The sequence below is a fragment of the Apostichopus japonicus genome, chromosome 2 (assembly GCF_037975245.1).
Source record: "Apostichopus japonicus isolate 1M-3 chromosome 2, ASM3797524v1, whole genome shotgun sequence".
NCBI lineage: Eukaryota > Metazoa > Echinodermata > Holothuroidea > Aspidochirotida > Stichopodidae > Apostichopus > Apostichopus japonicus.
Window position 1 is genome coordinate 6,846,050 of NC_092562.1, and position 21,490 is coordinate 6,867,539.

At 37.7% G+C, this 21,490-nt stretch overlaps 3 protein-coding genes across 3 annotated transcripts in view; 2 read left to right on the forward strand and 1 right to left on the reverse strand.

The window, feature by feature from the left end:
• The first annotated feature begins 2,091 nt into the window (after positions 1 to 2,091).
• LOC139976292 (uncharacterized) lies at positions 2,092 to 7,549 on the forward strand. The gene is made up of 3 exons (XM_071984956.1): positions 2,092 to 2,541; positions 5,453 to 5,564; positions 6,653 to 7,549. Exons 1-3 carry the CDS (start codon positions 2,240 to 2,242, stop codon positions 7,184 to 7,186), a joined length of 948 nt encoding a protein of 315 aa, XP_071841057.1. The 5' UTR covers positions 2,092 to 2,239; the 3' UTR covers positions 7,187 to 7,549.
• A 2,415-nt stretch (positions 7,550 to 9,964) lies between these two features.
• LOC139976303 (uncharacterized) lies at positions 9,965 to 14,531 on the forward strand. The gene is made up of 3 exons (XM_071984965.1): positions 9,965 to 10,317; positions 13,382 to 13,493; positions 13,909 to 14,531. Exons 1-3 carry the CDS (start codon positions 10,025 to 10,027, stop codon positions 14,440 to 14,442), a joined length of 939 nt encoding a protein of 312 aa, XP_071841066.1. The 5' UTR covers positions 9,965 to 10,024; the 3' UTR covers positions 14,443 to 14,531.
• Positions 14,532 to 18,927: 4,396 nt separating this feature from the next.
• Positions 18,928 to 21,490, reverse strand: part of LOC139976310 (uncharacterized) — a 28,099-nt gene continuing 25,536 nt past the window's right edge. The window contains exons 28-30 of the mRNA XM_071984979.1: positions 20,561 to 20,994; positions 20,083 to 20,314; positions 18,928 to 19,460 (exon numbers count right to left, since the gene is read on the reverse strand). Of these exons, the coding sequence (XP_071841080.1) occupies positions 19,288 to 19,460; positions 20,083 to 20,314; positions 20,561 to 20,994 (839 nt within the window). The 3' untranslated portion in view covers positions 18,928 to 19,287. The remainder of the gene's footprint in view (positions 19,461 to 20,082; positions 20,315 to 20,560; positions 20,995 to 21,490) is intronic.

A 21,490-nucleotide genomic window follows, 5' to 3' on the forward strand; every position in this document is an offset into this window, starting at 1 on the left:
TGATATCGTGGTGACTGATACTTTCTTGTGTTGTTTTGAAAGTGCTGATCTACTGTGATATCGTGGTTACTGATACTTTCTTGTGTTGTTTTGAAAGTACTGATCTACTGTGATATCGTGGTGACTGATACTTTCTTGTGTTGTATTGAAAAGTGCTGATCTACTGTGATATCGTGGTTACTGATACTTTTCTTGTGTTGTTTTGAAAAGTGCTGATCTACTGTGATATCGTGGTGACTGATACTTTCTGTGATGTTTTTGAAAAAAATGCTGATCTACTGTGATATCGTGGTGACTGATACTTTCTTGTGCTGTTTTTGAAACGTGCTGATCTACTGTGATATCGTGGTTACTGATACTTTCTTGTGTTGTATTGAAAAGTGCTGATCTACTGTGATATCGTGGTGACTGATACTTTCTTTTGCTGTTTTTGAAAAAATGCTGATCTACAGTGATATCGTGGTTACTGATACTTTCTTGTGATGTTTTTGAAAAGTGCTGATCTACAGTGATATCGTGGTGACTGATACTTTCTTGTGCTGTTTTTGAAAAGTGCTGATCTACTGTGATATCGTGGTGACTGATACTTTCTTGTGTTGTTTTGAAAGTGCTGATCTACTGTGATATCGTGGTTACTGATACTTTCTTGTGTTGTTTTGAAAGTACTGATCTACTGTGATATCGTGGTTATACTGATACTTTCTTGTGATGTTTTTGAAAAGTGCTGATCTACTGTGATATCGTTGTTACTGATACTTTCTTGTGTTGTTTTGAAAGTGCTGGTCTACTGTGATATCGTGGTGACTGATACTTTCTTGGGCTGTTTTTGAAAAGTGCTGATCTACTGTGATATCGTGGTGACTGATACTTTCTTGGGCTGTTTTTGAAAAGTGCTGATCGCCGGTGATATCGTGGTTACTGATACTTTCTTTTGTTGTTTTGAAAAGTGCTGATCTACTGGGATATCGTGGTTACTGAAACTTTCTTGTGCTGTTTTTGAAAAGTGCTGATCGCCGGTGATATCGTGGTTACTGATGCTTTCTTGTGTTGTCTTGAAAAGGGCTGATCTACTGTGATATCGTGGTTACTGATAGTTTCTTGTGTTGCTTTGAAAAGTGCTGATCGCCGGTGATAACGTGGTTACTGATACTTTCTTGTGTTGTTTTTGAAAAGTGCTGAGCTACTGTGATACCGTGATTACTGATACTTTCTTGTGATGTTTTTGAAAAGTGCTGATCTACTGTGATATCGTGATTACTGATACTTTCTTGTGATGTTTTTGAAAAGTGCTGATCTACTGTGATATCGTGGTTACTGTTACTTGCTTGTGTTGTTTTGAAAAGTGCTGATCTACTGTGATATCGTGGTGACTGATACTTTCGTGTACGAGGGAAATCGTTTTGACAATAACAATGATATTAGAAATAAAAGTACCGTACTTACTATTTAGAATTTCTAATACAATGGATCATTGAATCAATTGCTAAGGTCATTTGTGCATGAGTACAAGTTGACTAACATTGGTTGCAAGCGCTCGGTGCGAGGTCTGGGGTATACCTTTAAGGGAATCAGACTTTCATCCCTATATAAGTACACATATGTGTGTAAATAAAGGTAAATTGGGTTTCATGGTGATTTCGTATGCTGTAAAGGGCAGCTGTATTGATTAGATAAGATAGTAAGCACTGTAGCTGTAGCCTACTTACGTTTATTGTAACTGACAAAAATCAGCATATTCTGACCCAGCTGCTTATCTTTATTTACATAAAACTGAAATAACTACTTAAAATAATTCCGAGTATAATAAATGATCTTGCACAAGCTCTGTCTGTCGAGCTCAAGATTATGATCTAGCGGCTTATCAAATAGTTTATGACCTTCATAAATAGATATGTATTTACGTCTGCATCTTAGAAAATAATGTATTGCTGAACCATTTTTTATAACGGTCATAGGTGACGTAGTTTGACTTCAGGGACTATGCAGTGAGCAGACTAAAGGTTACAGTCTCACGGGGTTTCGTCTCCATGGGTGCATAACACTATATAATGTACCGCAGATTTCAAACTTACCTCACTCTTACTTTTGAAGTCACCATTACAAATGTAATCTTAACTCCAACTCTTTATGATTTCGTGAGGTGATACCGCGAGTGATTTAAACTTGGACAGCAACTTTGTGAAGGGTAGTGATCTCTGATATTTGGCAGTGCCACTTAGACTCGAAAAGATCTTTCAAAATGTCTGCAAACGGTGTGAACAACAAGCCGTCCTCTAAAGAAAACAAAATATTTATGTGGATAAACCCTCGTAGCTTGTCTACATCTTTTGAGAAATGTGTTGGATGTATGGATAACGCTCAGACGTGGCATGAGCCGTATACTTCATGTTACTTCAATCTTCTCTTCAATGATCCGGCAACCTTTGCTCTATTTCCTGGCATGAGAGCGTTCGTCGGTCAATTTATGAATGCACAGAAGTTGGTTGATGCCGGCGGCCATTTATACGAGGGAGGAAACTTGTCACCTGTAACTAGCTTTAAGTAAGTATCTCATTTATGCAAGAAGTCTATGCATCTATATACTTGATATTATAAGCGCGGAGGGCACAGTCCTGCTCCCTATATGTTTTGATGGACAAGTATATATAGTGTAATAACGGGACAAACTAAAACGAATGACAGCGAATGACCGAATGACAATTGACTTTGTACAGGGTTAATTATCATTTGCGAATGACAGCAAATGACAGCGAATGACAACGAATGACAACGAAGGACAACGAAGGACAGTGTCGAGTGGAGATAGAATGATTAACGGAGTGGAGTAAATGCGGTTATTGTTTTACTGCGCAAAAATGATTTGAGGAAAATCGCATGTTACGTGGTTGCAGGGTTTTGGTGTAATTTACGGATAGAAACCACAGGGAAAGTTTGTGTGTGAGAATACGCTTGAGTGCTTTGCTTTTTACCTCTGTAGATTTATATAGAAATATATCCCTTTCAATATTATATTATTGTTAGTTTCTAACAATTAATATCGGAAAAATGACGTTAATTTTTTAACGCTTACTATAAGGTGCGTTTTTATCTTGTCCGTACTTTACTAGATCTAGATACCCACGAAATCTGAACTGTGATATCCGGTTGAAGCAAATGTCTGTGCTGTCATTACTGTCATTCGTTTTAGTCAACGCAATTTTTTTAGTGTGTACAACATATGGTCATTCGTTATGTGTAACGCAATTGTCATTCGTTTTAGTAACACCCGTAATAACTGTCTTATGGTGGAATTGTCATTTGTTTTAGTGAGGTCTATACGCATAAACAATTACCCTTTTGAGTAACTTGAGACTGATAAACATTTTGCACTATCGGACACGTTAAGTCCATCAGCTTCATTGTACATCAATGTACATCATTGATTGGTTATCTATTGTATCACGCCATGAAGAAGCAATTCAAAATATTTGAAAATTTCAATTTCATTTTGATGCAATTGTTACTACAGTGAAAAGAGAGAGAGACTGCAGTCTTCGCCGGATGTTTGTATTGGAGTAGAAGCATTAGTCACCCAATAGATAACATACATTTGAATACAAATCTTACAGGGGGTTTCTAAGATACACGATCACCATCTTATTTTGGGTAATATCTGTTGGATTTGTTGAAACTAATAACCAACCTAAGGTGCTCAGCGGCCTATGCATGACAATCGCTTGCAGTAATTTCAACTAGCGACCCTGTCATGCTCACAGCTCTAACATTGATCATTTACACAATACAAAACATCCATCGAAAGGGTTATGAGACTAGGGAACATTCTAGGGTAATTCCCCTTCCGGATACTTTATTTATTTTTCTATCAGGCACAATCATATCCAGAAAGGATGGATATTGGAAAGCAAATGTAAAGTTCACCGAGAGTAATCAATACATGTATTGGTTATTTATATATGACTAGATAGGTATTGGTAATGATGGTTAGTGTGTGGACACAAAGAAACATACGTAGAGGAGAAGGAAGCGGCCGCCATAGACATGTATAAAATAAACCTTGTTAACAACTATTGCAATAAGTGTTGAACGACATTGTCACGAAACCCTCTTTGAAAATAAATATTGAAAAACATTAACATTTTATCAGTTAAGCTTAGTTGGGTTCGTTAATTACATAGCAGTAAGTGCATGGTTACTTGAAGAAATGGTATACAAGAAATAATAGAAATGACTTTTTAAGTTGAAAATATTCCAAATTTGAGTTAAAATGTTGAAATGGAAGCAAACCGAAATATAAGTTGTAATCCATAAGCCCTTGCGGGTTTCTCCCACATTTGTGGTCGCTTAAGCGTCGTAAAAATAACTTCTGAGCATTATTATTATGATTGTTGTTGTTATTATTGTAATTGTTATTATTGATATAATTATGATTATAATTATGATTATGATTATGATTATGATTATTATTATAAATTATAATTATAATTATAATTATATTTTTAATTATAATTATTATTATTATTATAATAATTATAACTATTATTATTATATTATTATTACTATTTATTATTATTATTATTATTATCCTTCTCCCCTTGTTCCCCGCCCCCCTTTTCACTCCTCTTCTCATAACTCTCTTCCACCCTTTTTTCTCCACACCTTTCTGTCGTTGTCCTTCTCCAGTTAATTCCCTTTCCCTTCCCTTAATCCTCTCCTTGTCCCTCCACTGTTTGTCTCCTACCTCTCCTCTTCCCCTGTTGGTTTCCTTCTTTCTTCTCTCCATCCCTTGTCTACTAATCCCCTTTCATCAATCTCTTTGTGTTCACCATGCTCAATTAACCTGTCTGTATTCTGTGTGTGTTTTTGTCCCTTCTGTTACTGTTACTTGTCATTTAGCCTTTGAAGAAGATCCTGCTAGGATCGAAACGTCAGGCCAACTTACTTTTACACATATTAATATTTTTATAATAATTTTTATTATCATTATTATTATTTTTATTTACTCCCTTGGTTATCTCGGAAAAGCAAACAGCTCCCCTATACCAAACGGCGTTATAATAACAGGTCTCGTTAACTGAGAGTCAAATATGTTAAGATTGGATCAGAACTCTCCAGAATAAACAAGGCTTGAGAAATACATAATTGATGTTGTTACGTCATATCGTTTATATAAATAAACGAGGCAAAATAGATTAGATACAAGTGAATAGGTAAAAAAAAAACGTAGCAACTCCATGGTTAAAAAATGACGTATTTGCAAACGGTCAGTTTCACTATAAGTATAAGCATTATCAATACACATATATACGAGAGTCTAGTGGTGAAAAATTATGCATACTGGTAGTTTATAACCTCGTTGAAACATGATCTGTCATGCTATGTTTCTTTTTTATACTTTTATCGACCATATAGGTGTAATTGTTGATATAGACCATATCCATTTTACACTTCACAGCCACGACTGGGTAAAGGAACAACTTGAGAAACCAGTGGCCGAGGGGAAGGACTTCATGTTCATTAAAGATACTGCGTTCGGCATAGACGGTTACTACGACAAACTACCACAGGTAAAGCAACCCTACCATATGCACATAAGAATGTATTTTAGTATTTCTTGATAATTTTGGAGGTTAAAGTCATATTGCTATCTTGCTGCTACTTTCGCTCAAATTATAAAATCCATTTTAGCTGAAGAAACCCTTTCCCATGTAAAGGAAGCCTGTACAGCGTAAGTCATAGCAACCATACGAAATTCACATGCCACTGTATCGTCTTATCTGGGTAACCCTACATGTACTCAAATCGTAAACTGATATCCTTTGTACGATGACTGTTTATTCGTCCGTTTATAACTGGTTTCTATTTTTGGTGTTTTCACATCGAGTGTAGTATTATGGTGCTGGGTCGGGCTGTAGGACACTATGACTGTTCAGACACTAGACAATATCATATCGCAGATAAAAGGTGAACAACAGCTTGGTGCATTAAACTGTACACCTTGGGAGAGACGAGTGGTTATTGTGGGAGGGGAGTAAATATATTTCTTCCACACACTTTGCAGTTAAACCCATTTCCCTGCCGTTAGGTAGCTTAAAGTTTTAATAAATACCGCACACTAACAGTTAAATGAGTGCCATGCAGGCTATCAAATGTTCAATTTGTCGTTTCCATATTTTCAATTTCTTCCTCGAAATGTCTATGACAGTCGAACTGCCAGCGTAAAAGTCAACAATTAAATGAAACGCTTACAGTATACCAAGCAGTCTAACATAAGTATCTTCCTAAATAGTCACAGTTTCGGGAAAAAACGAAAAAAAAATAGGGGGGCAATCAAAATTTAGAGAAAGTGTTCAAAACTTTGAGAATGAAGTCAAAAGTTTGAGATAAATAGACTTTAGGGTTCAAATAATAAACATTGCGAAATGAAATGAGTTATTCAATTGAGTGAGAAGGCGACCCCTGACCCTTCCCCCATTGAACCGGGGCCCCTCCCCCAGTGGATCCGAGGCCCCTCCCCATTGGATCAGAGGATGATTTCTTTTATGTGTCTGATTTAACAATGATATTACACACACATGTAATATAATAAAACCTTAACTTATTTTAATTCGAGATAAGGATCACATACAACTTCATATTTATTCTTTGATTACAGATTAATGCGAAGCACACATTCATAATACGTCATCCTCACAGAGTAGCCTTATCAGCTCGGCGGTTACTGATGCATCTATATGAACACAAAGGAGACCCGGATGACTTCAACTTGAGCGGCGACCATCCGTTCATGGCCTGGGAGAAGTTATCACCAGACCCGCTCTTCAAACTCTGGAACTACGTCCGTGAAAATATCGATCCAAATCCCATAGTGATCGATGCAGATGATCTTCAAAATTATCCAGAAGAAACCCTGAGAAAATATTGTGAAGCGGTCGGCATTCCCTTTAAGAAGAAGTACACTAACTGGCCAAAGAGTGACGAATCTTTAAAATACTTCCACGGGGCACTGGAGCAGATGGTATGGGGTAAGAATGAGGGCGTCTACGATGCGGCCTTCTTATCGTCCTGTATCTTACCGCTAACGAAACCACTGCCGGATAAAGTACCAGAGAAGTGTGAGGGCTACGCAGCAGAGTTCCGTGAGGGATACAAGATAATGTACGAAACGAGGCTAAAACCCACTGAATGAGGCGACCCTATGACGAAAACAATAGCGAACTACGGACCAGAGATGCATCCTCGTCATCATGATCAAAATATCGATGACATATTAAACAAACAAAAAAGACACTTCTAGTAGGCGGGAAAGAAACGTTGACAAAAATGGTTTTCGTATCATTCAAGTTTTCAAGTTCAACTAAAAATTGTTGCAACAATGAGTAATGTTAAATTTAAAGTTGGTTCATGTTTACTAGAAATCAACCGAAAGAGGGTCAGGAGGGCCATGCCCACTCTAACTTCTTATATTTATCTGGATTTCTTTTCCTATTCACTACTATCCTTCGTAGTCTTTGCCACCCTAACGTTACCCTCTTTAACTTCAATAAACAAATCATCAAGTCTTATTTTCATTATTTGAATTGTCCATTAGAGTAGTTGTTCAGAAGGGGTTTTTCCCCACATATATAGCAAACCGCTCGTGAAATATTTTCCCATGAAACCCCCGCACCCTCCCGCTCAGATTAAAACACCCAAGACCCCGAAGTATAAGCTCTACATTACCCTGATACCCTAAAGCCTTCCATTACTTACTCCCTGTAGTTACGACTTATGGTTGTTACAATGAAATCCTTTCACAAGATACCGGCAACATCTAACATTAATTTGATGTAATGTTCTCATTATAAATACCTTGGGAGCGATTTGACAAGAATATTGCACGTGTACGAATATGCGTTATTGTGTAAGGGTAATATAATTGGAGTTATATATTTTGTTGAGATATTTGTAGCCGTTTGTAACATTTTTATTCCTAATCAAAATAAAGTGAGCATGTTCGTACTGCCCACTAAGAAAGGAACTTTCATCGCTTTTTCTTTTCTAATATGTATTTTTGTGCTTGTAAATTTTTACGAGAGGACAAGAAATTCAAAAAATGTTGGAGTTAAGGAGGTTCCGCCACCAGTATTTCGTCCTTGGTGGTCCCTGAATCGCCAACCAAGAACAATGTATCAGCGAGTTACTCAGATACCGGCGTATCTGCTCACGTGACCAAACTTTTCTTAATAACAGGCATGAGACTCTTCCGCGGAAACGCGGATTTCCGATTTTTTTTTTTTCATTTTCGCTTTTTTTCTCGTAATTCGCGTTTTTTATTATTATTTTATTTTTTTATTTATTTTTTTATTATTTTTTTATTTATTTTTTTAAATTTTTTTTTGCCGAACATGCTGGACAGTGAAGAAAAGGAACACCGAATTTGACCAGTGGTGGAATCAAGTAGCACAAAGTAAGCAAAAAAGCCTTTTTTGGTTCAAAAAAGCTAATGGATAAATTATACAAGCAGAAATTCCACACTTTTTTGGCGAGTTACGTGATGTGATAGATTCCATCTAGAGTCCACCATTTTGCATCTAAGCCCTCCTTACCTTACAAAAAATTTCTAAAGGGGAGGGGGATCCCCCTCTCCTTAAACCCCTCCCCCAGGCCGGCGATCGATAAATTTCAGATTTTTTTTCCCCGGCTCAGTCTCATCCCTGTAATAAGGCCGTTGAACTGCTTGATTTCTTCCTCAAAAGGGGATACCCGCACCGACTACTGAACTTCCACCTCAAATAGGTTCTGTCTCTACAACGATCTAGTATCCTAACCTATCGTAACAAATCTGATTCTGATAGACTATACCCCTCGTTGTCACCTTCCACCCCGCCCTTCGCCCCTTCTTAAATGAAATCAAGCAAGCATGGGGTACTCTAGGTTCCGACCCCACAATAGCTGAACTTTTTGAAGGTCCCCCAGTGAAAGCCTATAGACAACCACGTAATATCAGATCAGTGCTGGTTCGAACTAAATCCCCCACCCCCCACCCAGTGATGAGCCTGATAGTGGAAACATCACTTGCAACAAACCGAGATGCATGGTGTGCACACATCTCGACCCCTCTTCCGCTTTCCTCCACCGGGCCTCAGGTACCACTCTGAGACCTGGTAAATTTGGTTGCGACTCAGCCAAAGTCATCAACCTTCTTTATTGTTCCAAGTGCCCCAGGTCACCTGGCGAAACCAGCAAGCTCAGGCTTCGGTTAAATAATCACAAACTGAGCATCCATAAGAACAACCCAGGTTTCCCCTTAATTTGCAGAACACTTTAATCTTCCAAATCACAGCCTATGATATATATATATATATATATATATATATATATATATATATATATATATATATATATATATATATATATATATATATCTATATCTATATATAAATATAAATATATATATATATATATATATATATATATATATATATATAGCATATATATATATATATATAGCATATATATATATAGCATATAGTATATAGCCTGATAATTTATGTCCTCAACTTACACGTGGTACAGTAACACACTAAGACCATACGTTAACATACAAAAGGAACACAATATCATGCAATGTCAATATATGTAATCATATGTTAATGATAACAATGAGTCATATCTTGCTATCACCTAGTGAACCATATACTGCTGACAGTACCGGTACTACGTCGTAGGATCGCATCATAATGAATAATGGATACAATATTCTCTAATGAACATTTTTTGTTCAGATATGTCATACTTTCCTTTAACCAAGACATTGTTTTGTTATGCTATTGCCGTCTTAAACCTCCCAAGACACATCACATATGTTATCACCATAGGTGCGGCAAACAAACCGTATCGAATGTTCATAAAGAGGGCGTTCCGTTACTCGCTGTGAGTGAAGTGCAAAGTCTGAACATTCGAATAGCTCTTAAAACTGATGGACTCGGTGGCAAATGTTACTCTTTTCAGCTACTTTCGTTGAGTACAAGCTAGATCACTCAATATGGCTACTAACGGCATCGGAGATCCCAAACCAAAGAAGATTTTTATGTGGATCAACCCAAGAAGTTTATCAACTTCCTTCGAAAAATGTGTCGGTTTGATGGATGGGATACAGACATGGCACGAGCCTTACACAACGTGTTACTTCAATCAACTTTTCAACGACCCGGAAACTTTTACAAAGTTTCCAAAAATGAATATATTTGTGAACCAATTCCTTAAAGCGACAAAATTACTTGAAGCCGGTGGTCATATTTATGATGGGGGCAACTTGCAACCTACAACAAATTTCACGTGAGTAAAAAAAATCGTCGAAGGTTTTTCACTTCTCAACTTTCAATTTCACGTGAGTTTAAATTTATCAGCGTAGAATGAATAAAATATATTTATAATTTTTTAATAACAATAAGTTTTTCAGCCGATACATACTTTACCAATGAAACATGAACTAATTAAATTAAAGATTTTGTTAACATAAATGCATCTACTTTACAATTTGTGATAATTTTCCAACCGGATCTATCACGGATCCTCAGAGTAACCTTATAACACTCCGAATTCTTCATTATTGGTCTGGGGAGGGGATAGGGTTATCTGGAGAGGGGATAGGGTTTTCTGGAGAGGGGATAGGGTTATCTGGAGAGGGGATAGGGTTATCTGGAGAGGGGATTGGGTTATCTGGAGAGGGGATAGTGTTATCTGGAGAGGAGATAGGGTTATCTGGAGAGGGGAAAGGGTTATCTGGAGAGGGTTATCTGGGGAGAGGGGAGAGGGGATAGTGTTATCTGGAGAGGAGATAGGGTTATCTGGAGAGGGGAAAGGGTTATCTGGGGAGGGATAGGGTTATCTGGAGAGGGGATAGTGTTATCTGGAGAGGGGATAGGGTTATCTGGAGAGGGGATAGGGTTATCTGGAGAGGTAATAGGGTTATCTGGAGAGGGATAGGGTTATCTGGTGAGGGGATAGGGTTATCTGGTGAGGGGTCGGGTTTCCGTGAAGGCTACCCGCCCGTCCAGACACCTTGCATAGACTATCATGCATGGATCCTTGCAGCATCTTCCTCCTAAAGCCCGCTGATTTCTTCATTATTAATCTGCGTCTGTGCTATTTGTCCATCTTCACCTGCCAGGGACGACCATGGATCATTGCAACATCTTTCTCCTACCCCGAATTACCCCCTAATTAAGCTGACCTTATTCTAAATTGATCCTTCGAGGAGCTACAGAGTTGATACTAAGAGTTCAGGTATAACATTTTTCATGTAATCAATTGTTACAGTGTTTTACATTGTTACTCCTGCATCATTCCGTTCCCCCATACACCCCTCCTTCACTCATCTGCTCAACTATAAATGCAAGTATGTCCCACATGTTCTCTTTCTTTCCAAAACAACTAAAGAAAGAAAAATGAATATTAAAAACGTTCCATAATTTAATGAATTGCATGTTAAGTGATATGGTCATCCTCAGATTGCTTGCATTTCATTAATTATTAATATTGTTAGTATTATTGTATTGGTTAATATGCTACTTTAATCTTTGGTGTTCGCAAGATCTGCAATAATTAGTATAAAGACAATGCGTTAATTTCTAACACACTTAACAGGCAACGGTGTAGGAAATAATTAAGTTCCAGCATGTCAACAACAAAAAACATACTGAACCAATTCTGAAATTACAACAATAATCCTACGAAAAGAAAACAAACATATATATCAAGTTAAATTCAGCCTTTAATATTTAGGGAAAAGTAGATTCCATTTTGCAACACTGTGTACCTACCGTTAGACATATAAATATTCTTTTATTAAAAGTCAACATAAAATATTCGCGTTAGAAACTGTAAAAGACACTTAATTCCCATCAAACATCAGAAATATTTTCGAATGGTCATTGAGTCACGGTATTTTCTCTTTGTTTTCCGGCAAAGTTAAGTTTCGATTCCCGACATTTTCTATTGACCTATTAGACAGAAATATTTGAAAATAAAAGCATGTTATTACATATTGTGACACTCAAGAAAGAAGTCATCACATGATTAATTAATAAAGTGAGTTAAGTGAGAAAATAAATTAATAATGTTAACTAATGGAAATTATGACTGACCTTCACAGATAAGTACAATTAGTGGCGTACTTTATCCATCACAAATGAGTACAATTAGTGGCGTACTTTATCCATCACAGATGGGTATAATTAGTGGCGTACTTTATCCATCACATATGAGTACAATTAGTGGCGTACTTTATCCATCACAGATGAGTATAATTAGTGGCGTACTTTATCCATCACAGATGAGTATAATTAGTGGCGTACTTTATCCATCACAGATGAGTACAATTAGTGGCGTACTTTATCCATCACAGATGAGTATAATTAGTGGCGTACTTTATCCATCACAGATGAGTACAATTAGTGGCGTACTTTATCCATCACAGATGAGTATAATTAGTGGCGTACTTTATCCATCACAGATGAGTACAATTAGTGGCGTACTTTATCCATCACAGATGAGTACAATTAGTGTCGTACTTTATCCATCACAGATGAGTATAATTAGTGGCGTACTTTATCCATCACAGATGAGTACAATTAGTGGCGTACTTTATCCATCACAGATGAGTATAATTAGTGGCGTACTTTATCCATCACAGATGAGTACAATTATTGGCGTACTTTATCCATCACAGATGAGTACAATTAAGGACGTACTTTATCCATCACAGATGAGTACAATTAGTGGCGTACTTTATCCATCACAGATGAGTATAATTAGTGGCGTACTTTATCCATCACAGATGAGTACAATTAGTGGCGTACTTTATCCATCACAGATGAGTATAATTAGTGGCGTACTTTATCCATCACAGATGAGTACAATTAGTGGCGTACTTTATCCATCACAGATGAGTATAATTAGTGGCGTACTTTATCCATCACAGATGAGTACAATTAGTGGCGTACTTTATCCATCACAGATGAGTACAATTAGTGTCGTACTTTATCCATCACAGATGAGTATAATTAGTGGCGTACTTTATCCATCACAGATGAGTACAATTAGTGGCGTACTTTATCCATCACAGATGAGTATAATTAGTGGCGTACTTTATCCATCACAGATGAGTACAATTATTGGCGTACTTTATCCATCACAGATGAGTACAATTAAGGACGTACTTTATCCATCACAGATGAGTATAATTAGTGGCGTACTTTATGCATCACAGATGAGTATAATTAGTGGCGTACTTTACTTTTCACTTCAGTTGCATTGATTGAAATGAAAGGTGATCATTACTTTATGGAATTTTATCTCGAACAAATTTGAAAAAGTTGTGTTTTCATTTCTCTCTCAGACGCGACTGGGTGAAGGAGCAGCTGGAGAAACCAATCCAAGAAGACAAGCAGTTTATGTTCATCAAAGATACAGCCATGGGTGTTGACGGGTACTACGACAAACTCCCAAACGTTCGTACCTTTCTTCCAAAACTCATATGTACCTCAGTCTATGTCAAATAATACTAAATTGCAAGTTTATCATTTTCTCTCATTGCACATTCTCAAACCTATTCATGCCACACTTTTAAAATTCATGCACAGGTGAACAATTGTAACTTTATAGTACTGGTCACTCGTGTTTACAAATATATTGCAGAAGATATCGACAATGGTTAAGAGTTAATTATGACTTCAGTGATGAGGTAAAGCATTGTACTCTTGTTAGAAACTTTCTATATGAGAGAGTGAGAAAGAGAACGGGAGAAAGAGAGGTGGGGTTGTACCCTCCCCACCTTTCAAATCTTATGCACCCCATTGGAGTTACGAGTTGTCCATATAATGTAATGTGTTATAACAATGATATTAATAACATATTTGTTTCTAGATTGAAGCCAAACACACCTTTATCATCCGAAACCCTCACCGAGTGGTGTTTTCGGCTCGGCGGTTACTGATGCATCTATATGAACACAAAGGAGACCCGGATGACTTCAACTTGAGCGGCGACCATCCGTTCATGGCCTGGGAGAAGTTATCACCAGACCCGCTCTTCAAACTCTGGAACTACGTCCGTGAAAATATCGATCCAAATCCCATAGTGATCGATGCAGATGACCTTCAAAATTATCCAGAAGAAACCCTGAGAAAATATTGTGAAGCGGTCGGGATTCCCTTTAAGAAGAAGTACACTAACTGGCCAAAGAGTGACGAATCTTTAAAATACTTCCACGGGGCACTGGAGCAGATGGTATGGGGTAAGAATGAGGGCGTCTACGATGCGGCCTTCTTATCGTCCTGTATCTTACCACTAACGAAACCACTGCCGGATAAAGTACCAGAGAAGTGTGAGGGCTACGCAGCAGAGTTCCGTGAGGGATACAAGATAATGTACGAAACGAGGCTAAAACCCACTGAATGAGGCGACCCTGTGACGAAAACAATAGCGAACTACGGACCAGAGATGCATCCTTGTCATCATGATCACAATATCGATGAAATATTAAACAATTGTTTTACCCAATCACTTTGTTGTATATAATATACGCATAAAGCGTACTTAGTGAGATGTCGATTTAATTCGACATACACCGATTTCTTCAGCCAGAACCCAAGAATCTGAATTAGCCAATGAGAACACCAGAAACTGTCATTTATCGGGAAAAGCGTCTGATGTCGATTTATCTTACACATATGAACTTTTTGTCCAATGACAGCACGAAAAACTGACATTTGCCAAATTAATTAAAACATACGTCGATTTTAGAACCTATGGCAACAATCTCGTCTAATTTCATATTATGTTAGTGTTTAATTCGTCCTTTGTTGAAAAATGTTGGATTGTGACAGGGACAGGTGGCAGAGTGGCTCACCCTATCGACAAGATAGGTGGTTTGAAATCCTTCATCAGAAGGTAATAATGTATGCATTTTCTTTCTTTCTATTTTCTTTGCTGCAATGATTTCCCCTAAGAAAAAAAATATTCACAGATATGCTTAAGTGCTCATAAATATATCATTCGTTGAATTGGACTTCTTTTAGTAATGTAACGAATGTATTTTCACTGAAACAGACGACGAAAACTATCTCAAAGTTTATATATTAAGAGACATGCTGTTATTTCTGTATTCTGCATGGGCGACGGGAAAGAGTAACATTGAAAGGTAAAATACAGCTATTTACGTAAAGCAACAACTTATTCAAATAATTATCTTAAAGAATTAAATATACTACATATACTGGAGGGATACCGCGGTAGATAAAACAAACTATATATACTGGAGGGATACCGCGGTAGATAAAACAAACTATATATACTGGAGGGATACCGCGGTAGATAAAAAAAACTATATATACTGGAGAGATACCGCGGTAGATAAAACAAACTATATATACTGGAGGGATACCGCCGTAGATAAAAAAAAACTATATATACTGTTATTGAAAGTATAGAAAATAAAGATATAAAATATGAACGACTTGCGATGGTTCCTATTTATGTTTGTTTATATGTTAACGGTCAGTGGCGTAGCCGGGGGGGGGGCAATTATGTGGTCAGAAGTTATCGGGCACGGCGCAAAAAGTTACATGCACGTCAAGTCGTTTACCTTGGTAAGATTTAAATTTGTACTACACACACAGGGGCGTCGGAAGCTATTTGGGATTGGTACGGCAGAACAGTGTGGCCATCTATCATAACTATCGGGGGACGTTTGGTAGGTCAAACTACGCTACGCGCCACCATGGTCGGCGCGTAGCGTAATGGAGAAAATTTGGAAAAAATGCCTCCCAGATTGCAGGAAATTGCACTTCCCGAGCTTGAAAACAAGACCCCTGCCATGCCAGAGTAGTCACATTAAGCCTACTTGCCGTCATTATTATTGAAAATTATTGAAAAATATAGGCTACCTACCAGATTATTTTTTGCCATTTTTTTTTCTTAGTCCTACTTTTTTTTCTTCTTTTTTTGCGCCGTGAATATTGGTTCGGCGAACTCCGACGCCCCTGACACAGGTAGTTAAAATGATGGAAATGATAGTACCATGTTGCATTTAACGCCCCTTATAGAGACACAAATTTCTCAAAAGAGCGGGGAAGCCACTCCCCTTAGACCCTGCCTAGAACGAATACGAGCAGAATAATTTCTAATTCCCCCCCCCCCCACCCGAAAAAATCCAAATAGAGACAGAAGGAAGAGCAAGGGCGCAACCGCTGATACTTTTATGTGGCTTTAACCGACAGAAAAACCATAGTGCAAAAATGCATTGTGGTTTCGATGATGTAACATGGGCAGTTTTCTTCATGAATCTGACGTAATGTATAGTGAGGGTGTACATATTTACAAGGGTTTCATGATTTGACCTCTGATGACCCCAAATGACTTTTGATCTCCACCAAAAACAATAGGCTTCTCAATGTGGTACTTCTAACACACTAAATACGAGGTCGGCCCAAGCTTCCAGTATTGAGATATCGTGATTACAAGGTTTTCACAATTTGACCCCTGGTGACCCCAAATGACTTTTGCCCTCCACCAAAAACAATAGACTTTTTTATACTCAGTGTGGTACTTTTACACACTCAATATGAAGTCTGCCCATGCTTCCCATCTTGAAATATCATGTTCACAAGGTTTTCACAATTTCACCCCTGGTGACTCCAAATGACCTCCACCAAAACCAATAGGCTTCTTATACTCAATGTGATACTTCTACACACCAAATAATAAATTGGTCTGACCTTCCCTTCTTGAGATATCTTGTTTACAAGTTGCGTATCACAAACGCGCTCACACACTAACACACACCTACGCCATCTTGAGTGCAAAGGTTACAATTATCATCGAAACCAAAAAGGAGTGCTGAGCCCCTCCTCAAACTGTCAGATAGAATATTACAACCAGAAAGCCAGTGGGCTTATTGTGATTCCCTGCCAATTGAGATTATAATCCCAAGCTCTCATCATTGTTGATTAAAATGATCAGCAAGGTTCTTTCACCGGATGTGGACCTACCTACTAAATATGTTAACTTACCAAGTTTAAAGTTATATTTAGCAAAAATCAACTCAAGCCCTGTCCCCTAATAAATGTGCATAATATCACATTGAACATACATTATCATCACCTGCTATCAACCAACCTTCACACAAAGTATGTTTCAATTCTGAAAATGTTTACATTTGACCCTGTGACCTCATTTATATTCTTGAGATGAGCACCAAAATCAATAGGGCTCTTCTACTCACTATGACGCATGTATGTACCAAGTATGACTTCAATCCAACTTGTCGTTGTTCAGCTACCATGTTTACAAGCTATTTTAGTGAAAATAAACTTAAGCCCCGCCCCCTCATAAATATGCATATATCAACTTGAACATATATTACCATGTACCCGCTATCTACCAACACACTAATACCAAGTATGAATAAATTCTGAATTCGGTTGCAGAGTTATAAGCATTTAGAGATTTTCACGTTTGACCCTGTGACCTCATTAGTATTCATGAGATGAGCTCCAAAATCAATAGGGTTCATCTACTCACTATGGCACATATATGTATCAAGTATGACTTCAATCCAAGTTCTGGTTGTTCAGTTACCGTGTTTACAAGCTATTTTAGTGAAAATCAACTTAAGCCCTGCCCCCTAATGAATATGCATCATATCAACTTGAACATATGTTACCATGTACCCACTATCTACCAACACATTAATACCAAGTATGGATAAATTCTGACTTTGGTTGCAGAGTTATTAGCAATTGGAGATTTTCACGTTTGATCCCGTGGCCTCATTACTATTCATGAGATGAGCACCAAAATCAATATGGTTCATCTACTCACAATGACGCATCTATGTACCCAATATGACTTCAATCCAACTTGCCGTTGTTCAGTTATCGTGTTTACAAGCTATTTAAGTGAAAATCAACTTAAGCCCCGCCCCTAATAAATATGCATAATATCAACTTGAACATATATCACCATGTGCCTGCTATCTATAAACATATTAATACCAAGTATAAATACATTCTGACCTTGGTTGCGAAGTTATTAGCATTTTAAATTTTTTACGTTTGACCCCGTGACCTCATTATTATTCATGTGATGAGCACCAAAATCAATAGGGTTCTTCTACTCCGTATGGCGCATCTATGTACCAAGGATGACTTCAATGCTACTCTCCATTGCTGAGTTATCGTGTTTACGAGCCAATGGCGTCACATACACACACACACACACACACACACGCAATCACCATCGCATAGATTCCTTTTGTCCTCTTGAATGCCTCCTGTTGCCTCACTGAAGCACCCTTGCCATCTTCTTGAAAAACTTCACTGCCTCTTTGAATACCTCTGGGAAGGGAAGGAGGTGAAGTGTAGAAAGCACAGGGGTGGGACAGTATAAAAAGAGGGATATGGAAGTGACCTACCCCCCCTCACAACCCACACTTCCAGTATTGTACATGTGCATTGAAACTGTTATTTTGCCACTTTTGTTGACTTCCCTTCATCGAACAGGCCACTGCTCAACAATGGTCAATGGAGCTGCAGCTGTGTGGAATATAATACAACTGTGCTCCTATCTTCTCAGTAGTTATCAAAACTGAATGGTATTCCTGTCTTTCACCATCAGCATTGCAGCCATGTGTTATTATCACATCACAGTATCCAGAATGAAGGTGAAGCATCATAGGACTAGGAAAGGGGGTAGGGGATAGTGGGTAGGGGATAGTGGGTAGGGGATAGTGGGTAGTGGATGGGGGTTGGACGTATGGAGGAAAGAGGGGCATTTACTTGAATATTCACTACATAGACATGAAAGAAGTAAAAACATATTATTTAAATGCTTGATCTGTAATACTTTTATTGGTATTGTTTACAAGAATGTTGTAAAAGAAAATTATTTTTGCTAATATTATTCAAAAGATTGCATATGGTGAGATGTATTTTTAAGTACATATGTGTGGGCAAACTCTAACATAAGATAAACTAAGTTATGAATGGAATGATTTGTTGTTGCTTTTTTATGAGCTTTACATTAAAGCTTTGTTAAGTCCTCATCATCTACCGCAGGTAGGGCTAATCAGCCTTTTCAGGACTCCATACATTTGCTTCCTTCTCACAAAGTCTATAAATTACAATTTACTTCACTGGATTTTACTTCAGAGTAAAAATTTGTACATTTTGTTTTTCCTTCAAATAAAAATATAGTTTGTAGTCCTTGTCATCTGGGGTTGTAAAGTGGTGTTGGTGTAGCATTTTATATCTGTGCACATAGTGAGCTGGGGCGGCCGTAGTAGTCCCTCACACTCTTGCATACAACAGTTTTCTCTGCATAAGACACAAGCTGTGTTCTAAAAAGTTTCTTCATGATCAGCTTAAGATCTGTAGTTGTTGTCTCCTCCTTTACATATGCAATATGCATCATGGCTCCTAATGAAAAGAGAGAAAAGAGCTAACAGTTACCATGCTGTAAATAACTTCGGTTGCATCTATAACTCTTCCAAGGCCACAATTGTGCCAAGATAAATTGCAGCTAAAATGCTAAAATCACGATTTTGAAGAAAAAGTTAAGTTAAAACATCAGACAGTAGTACAATTGGATCACAAGAATAAAGTGCACAAACTATGACTGATAAATATAAGCTAAAACCTTTGTCACAAACCTGGAATGCCAAGTGATTCATTGTGAAAAAAAAAAGATCCAATAATTTACTCTTACAAGTAAAAGTGCAACACAGTCTGAAATAGTTTGTATTGACAATATCATGTGATGTTAGACATTTTATTCGAAATGGCCACTAATATTACCACTTTATTACCTGAAATGCAATAGATGCTTGTTTTTCTTCCTTTGGCAAGGGTGTGAAAATGAATTTGGATGGTTTAAGAAAAGCTGACAACTTGATTGTTTTTTTTGCATTTCTTGTTTTTAACTTGTAACAGTTTTGAGTTCAAGTAACTGTACACTGTTTTCAATACATCGGTTGGCCACAGAAGTTCACATGCAGACCCTGAATTAAAAGAGTATAAAATTAAAATCTTTAGTACTAACCATCTGTTGCTGTTGCAAGTTTAGCATAAGTTCCCTTTGGTGTGTCAAGAACCTCTGTGATACTTTCAGCACTGCTTCGCTTGTTGAACAATACACTGCCATCATAGTTGACACCGATGATGGGAACTTTGCCGATGGTCTTCTCAAGTCGGTTGTAGTTTGAGATGACATTAAAGGTGATTCCATTGTTTGACAAGGTGTTTACAGCTTCATCACGTTCTGTTTCCAAGTACTGGAGAAAGACAAAACATATTTGAACCATTGTTATGCTTGCTTGATGTGGCATAGGTATACAGAAACACCACCACAAAGGAAACAAAAATATATTTCCATTGATGAAAATGAGACTAAACAATCAGTAGAGAGTACCTTCTAATTGGAATTTTTCCACCAATAATCTCTCAAACAGGATAAGACACTGCTACAGAATTTCATTTTGACATTGAGGAATTGTCCCAAATTGTAAGCAAGTACCAACCTCTTTGTTGTTATCAGCATCAATCAGAATGAAGATCTTTCCAGCTGATGGTCGCAGGGCCAGCTGTGAAGCATACTTAATGGCCTTGAGGGCATCACCCTTCCTTGGAGAGCATGGACACGACTCTTCATTCCCACAGAATTCGAGACTCTCTACAGCGTTGCCAAAGTTATCATTGGTGAAGGATTCCATCTCGTGGCTGTGGAGGTGAGGAGCGCAGTGATCATAGTCCCGACCGCCAAAGGCAACCATGGCAAAGTTAGAATCAGGATAGTTGCTGCGGATGCTGATGTAAAGGTTCTTGAGGTTCATTTTGAGGTCTTCTTCTGAAATACCATTGGTCATGCTTGCGCTCTCAGAGATGACAAAGACAATATCAGCTGTTGTGACTGGTGGCCTGGAATATGTGCATGGCTCTGTTCTGACTGGGTCAGCTGTAAATCAAAGAGGAATTCAAATAAGAACATCAACTGAAATAAAGATCATATATGCAACTTGATGCAAACACAGTCTTTTGACTTAGTTTAAAGGTGATTGACTAGCTAAAAAGAATTCAATTAACTTCACTGAGCAACAGTTAATCTCACCTGAAACAATCTCCAATGTTCAAACAAAAACTATCAGTCGAAACATTTCTTTGCATTTAACAACCTAATTGACACTAAGGTTTTAGATAAGCAATGAAGCATCCAAATGTCACATTCAATTAACCAGGCAAAGAGTCCAAGCATAACTTGTGAATACAATCCTTCCAATATCATATATAAACTTATTGGCATTGCTAGATTGCAATACAAGGGGAAAAGTAATCAGCTCCCACATGCCATCACCATCTACACTTCCAGATTCTATCCTGCTGCTTGATAGTTTATATATCTTAAGTAATGTAATCTTTACCCTGAATCATACAGTTGAAAAATCAACAAAGTT

Coding starts and splice junctions, on each gene's coding strand:
- LOC139976292 (XM_071984956.1), top strand. CDS start 2,240: ATGTCTGCAAACGGTGTGAACAACAAGCCGTCCTCTAAAGAAAACAAA. Junction 2,542..5,452: donor TCACCTGTAACTAGCTTTAA/GTAAGTATCTCA, acceptor TACACTTCACAG/CCACGACTGGGTAAAGGAAC. Junction 5,565..6,652: donor ACTACGACAAACTACCACAG/GTAAAGCAACCC, acceptor CTTTGATTACAG/ATTAATGCGAAGCACACATT.
- LOC139976303 (XM_071984965.1), top strand. CDS start 10,025: ATGGCTACTAACGGCATCGGAGATCCCAAACCAAAGAAGATTTTTATG. Junction 10,318..13,381: donor CAACCTACAACAAATTTCAC/GTGAGTAAAAAA, acceptor TTTCTCTCTCAG/ACGCGACTGGGTGAAGGAGC. Junction 13,494..13,908: donor ACTACGACAAACTCCCAAAC/GTTCGTACCTTT, acceptor ATTTGTTTCTAG/ATTGAAGCCAAACACACCTT.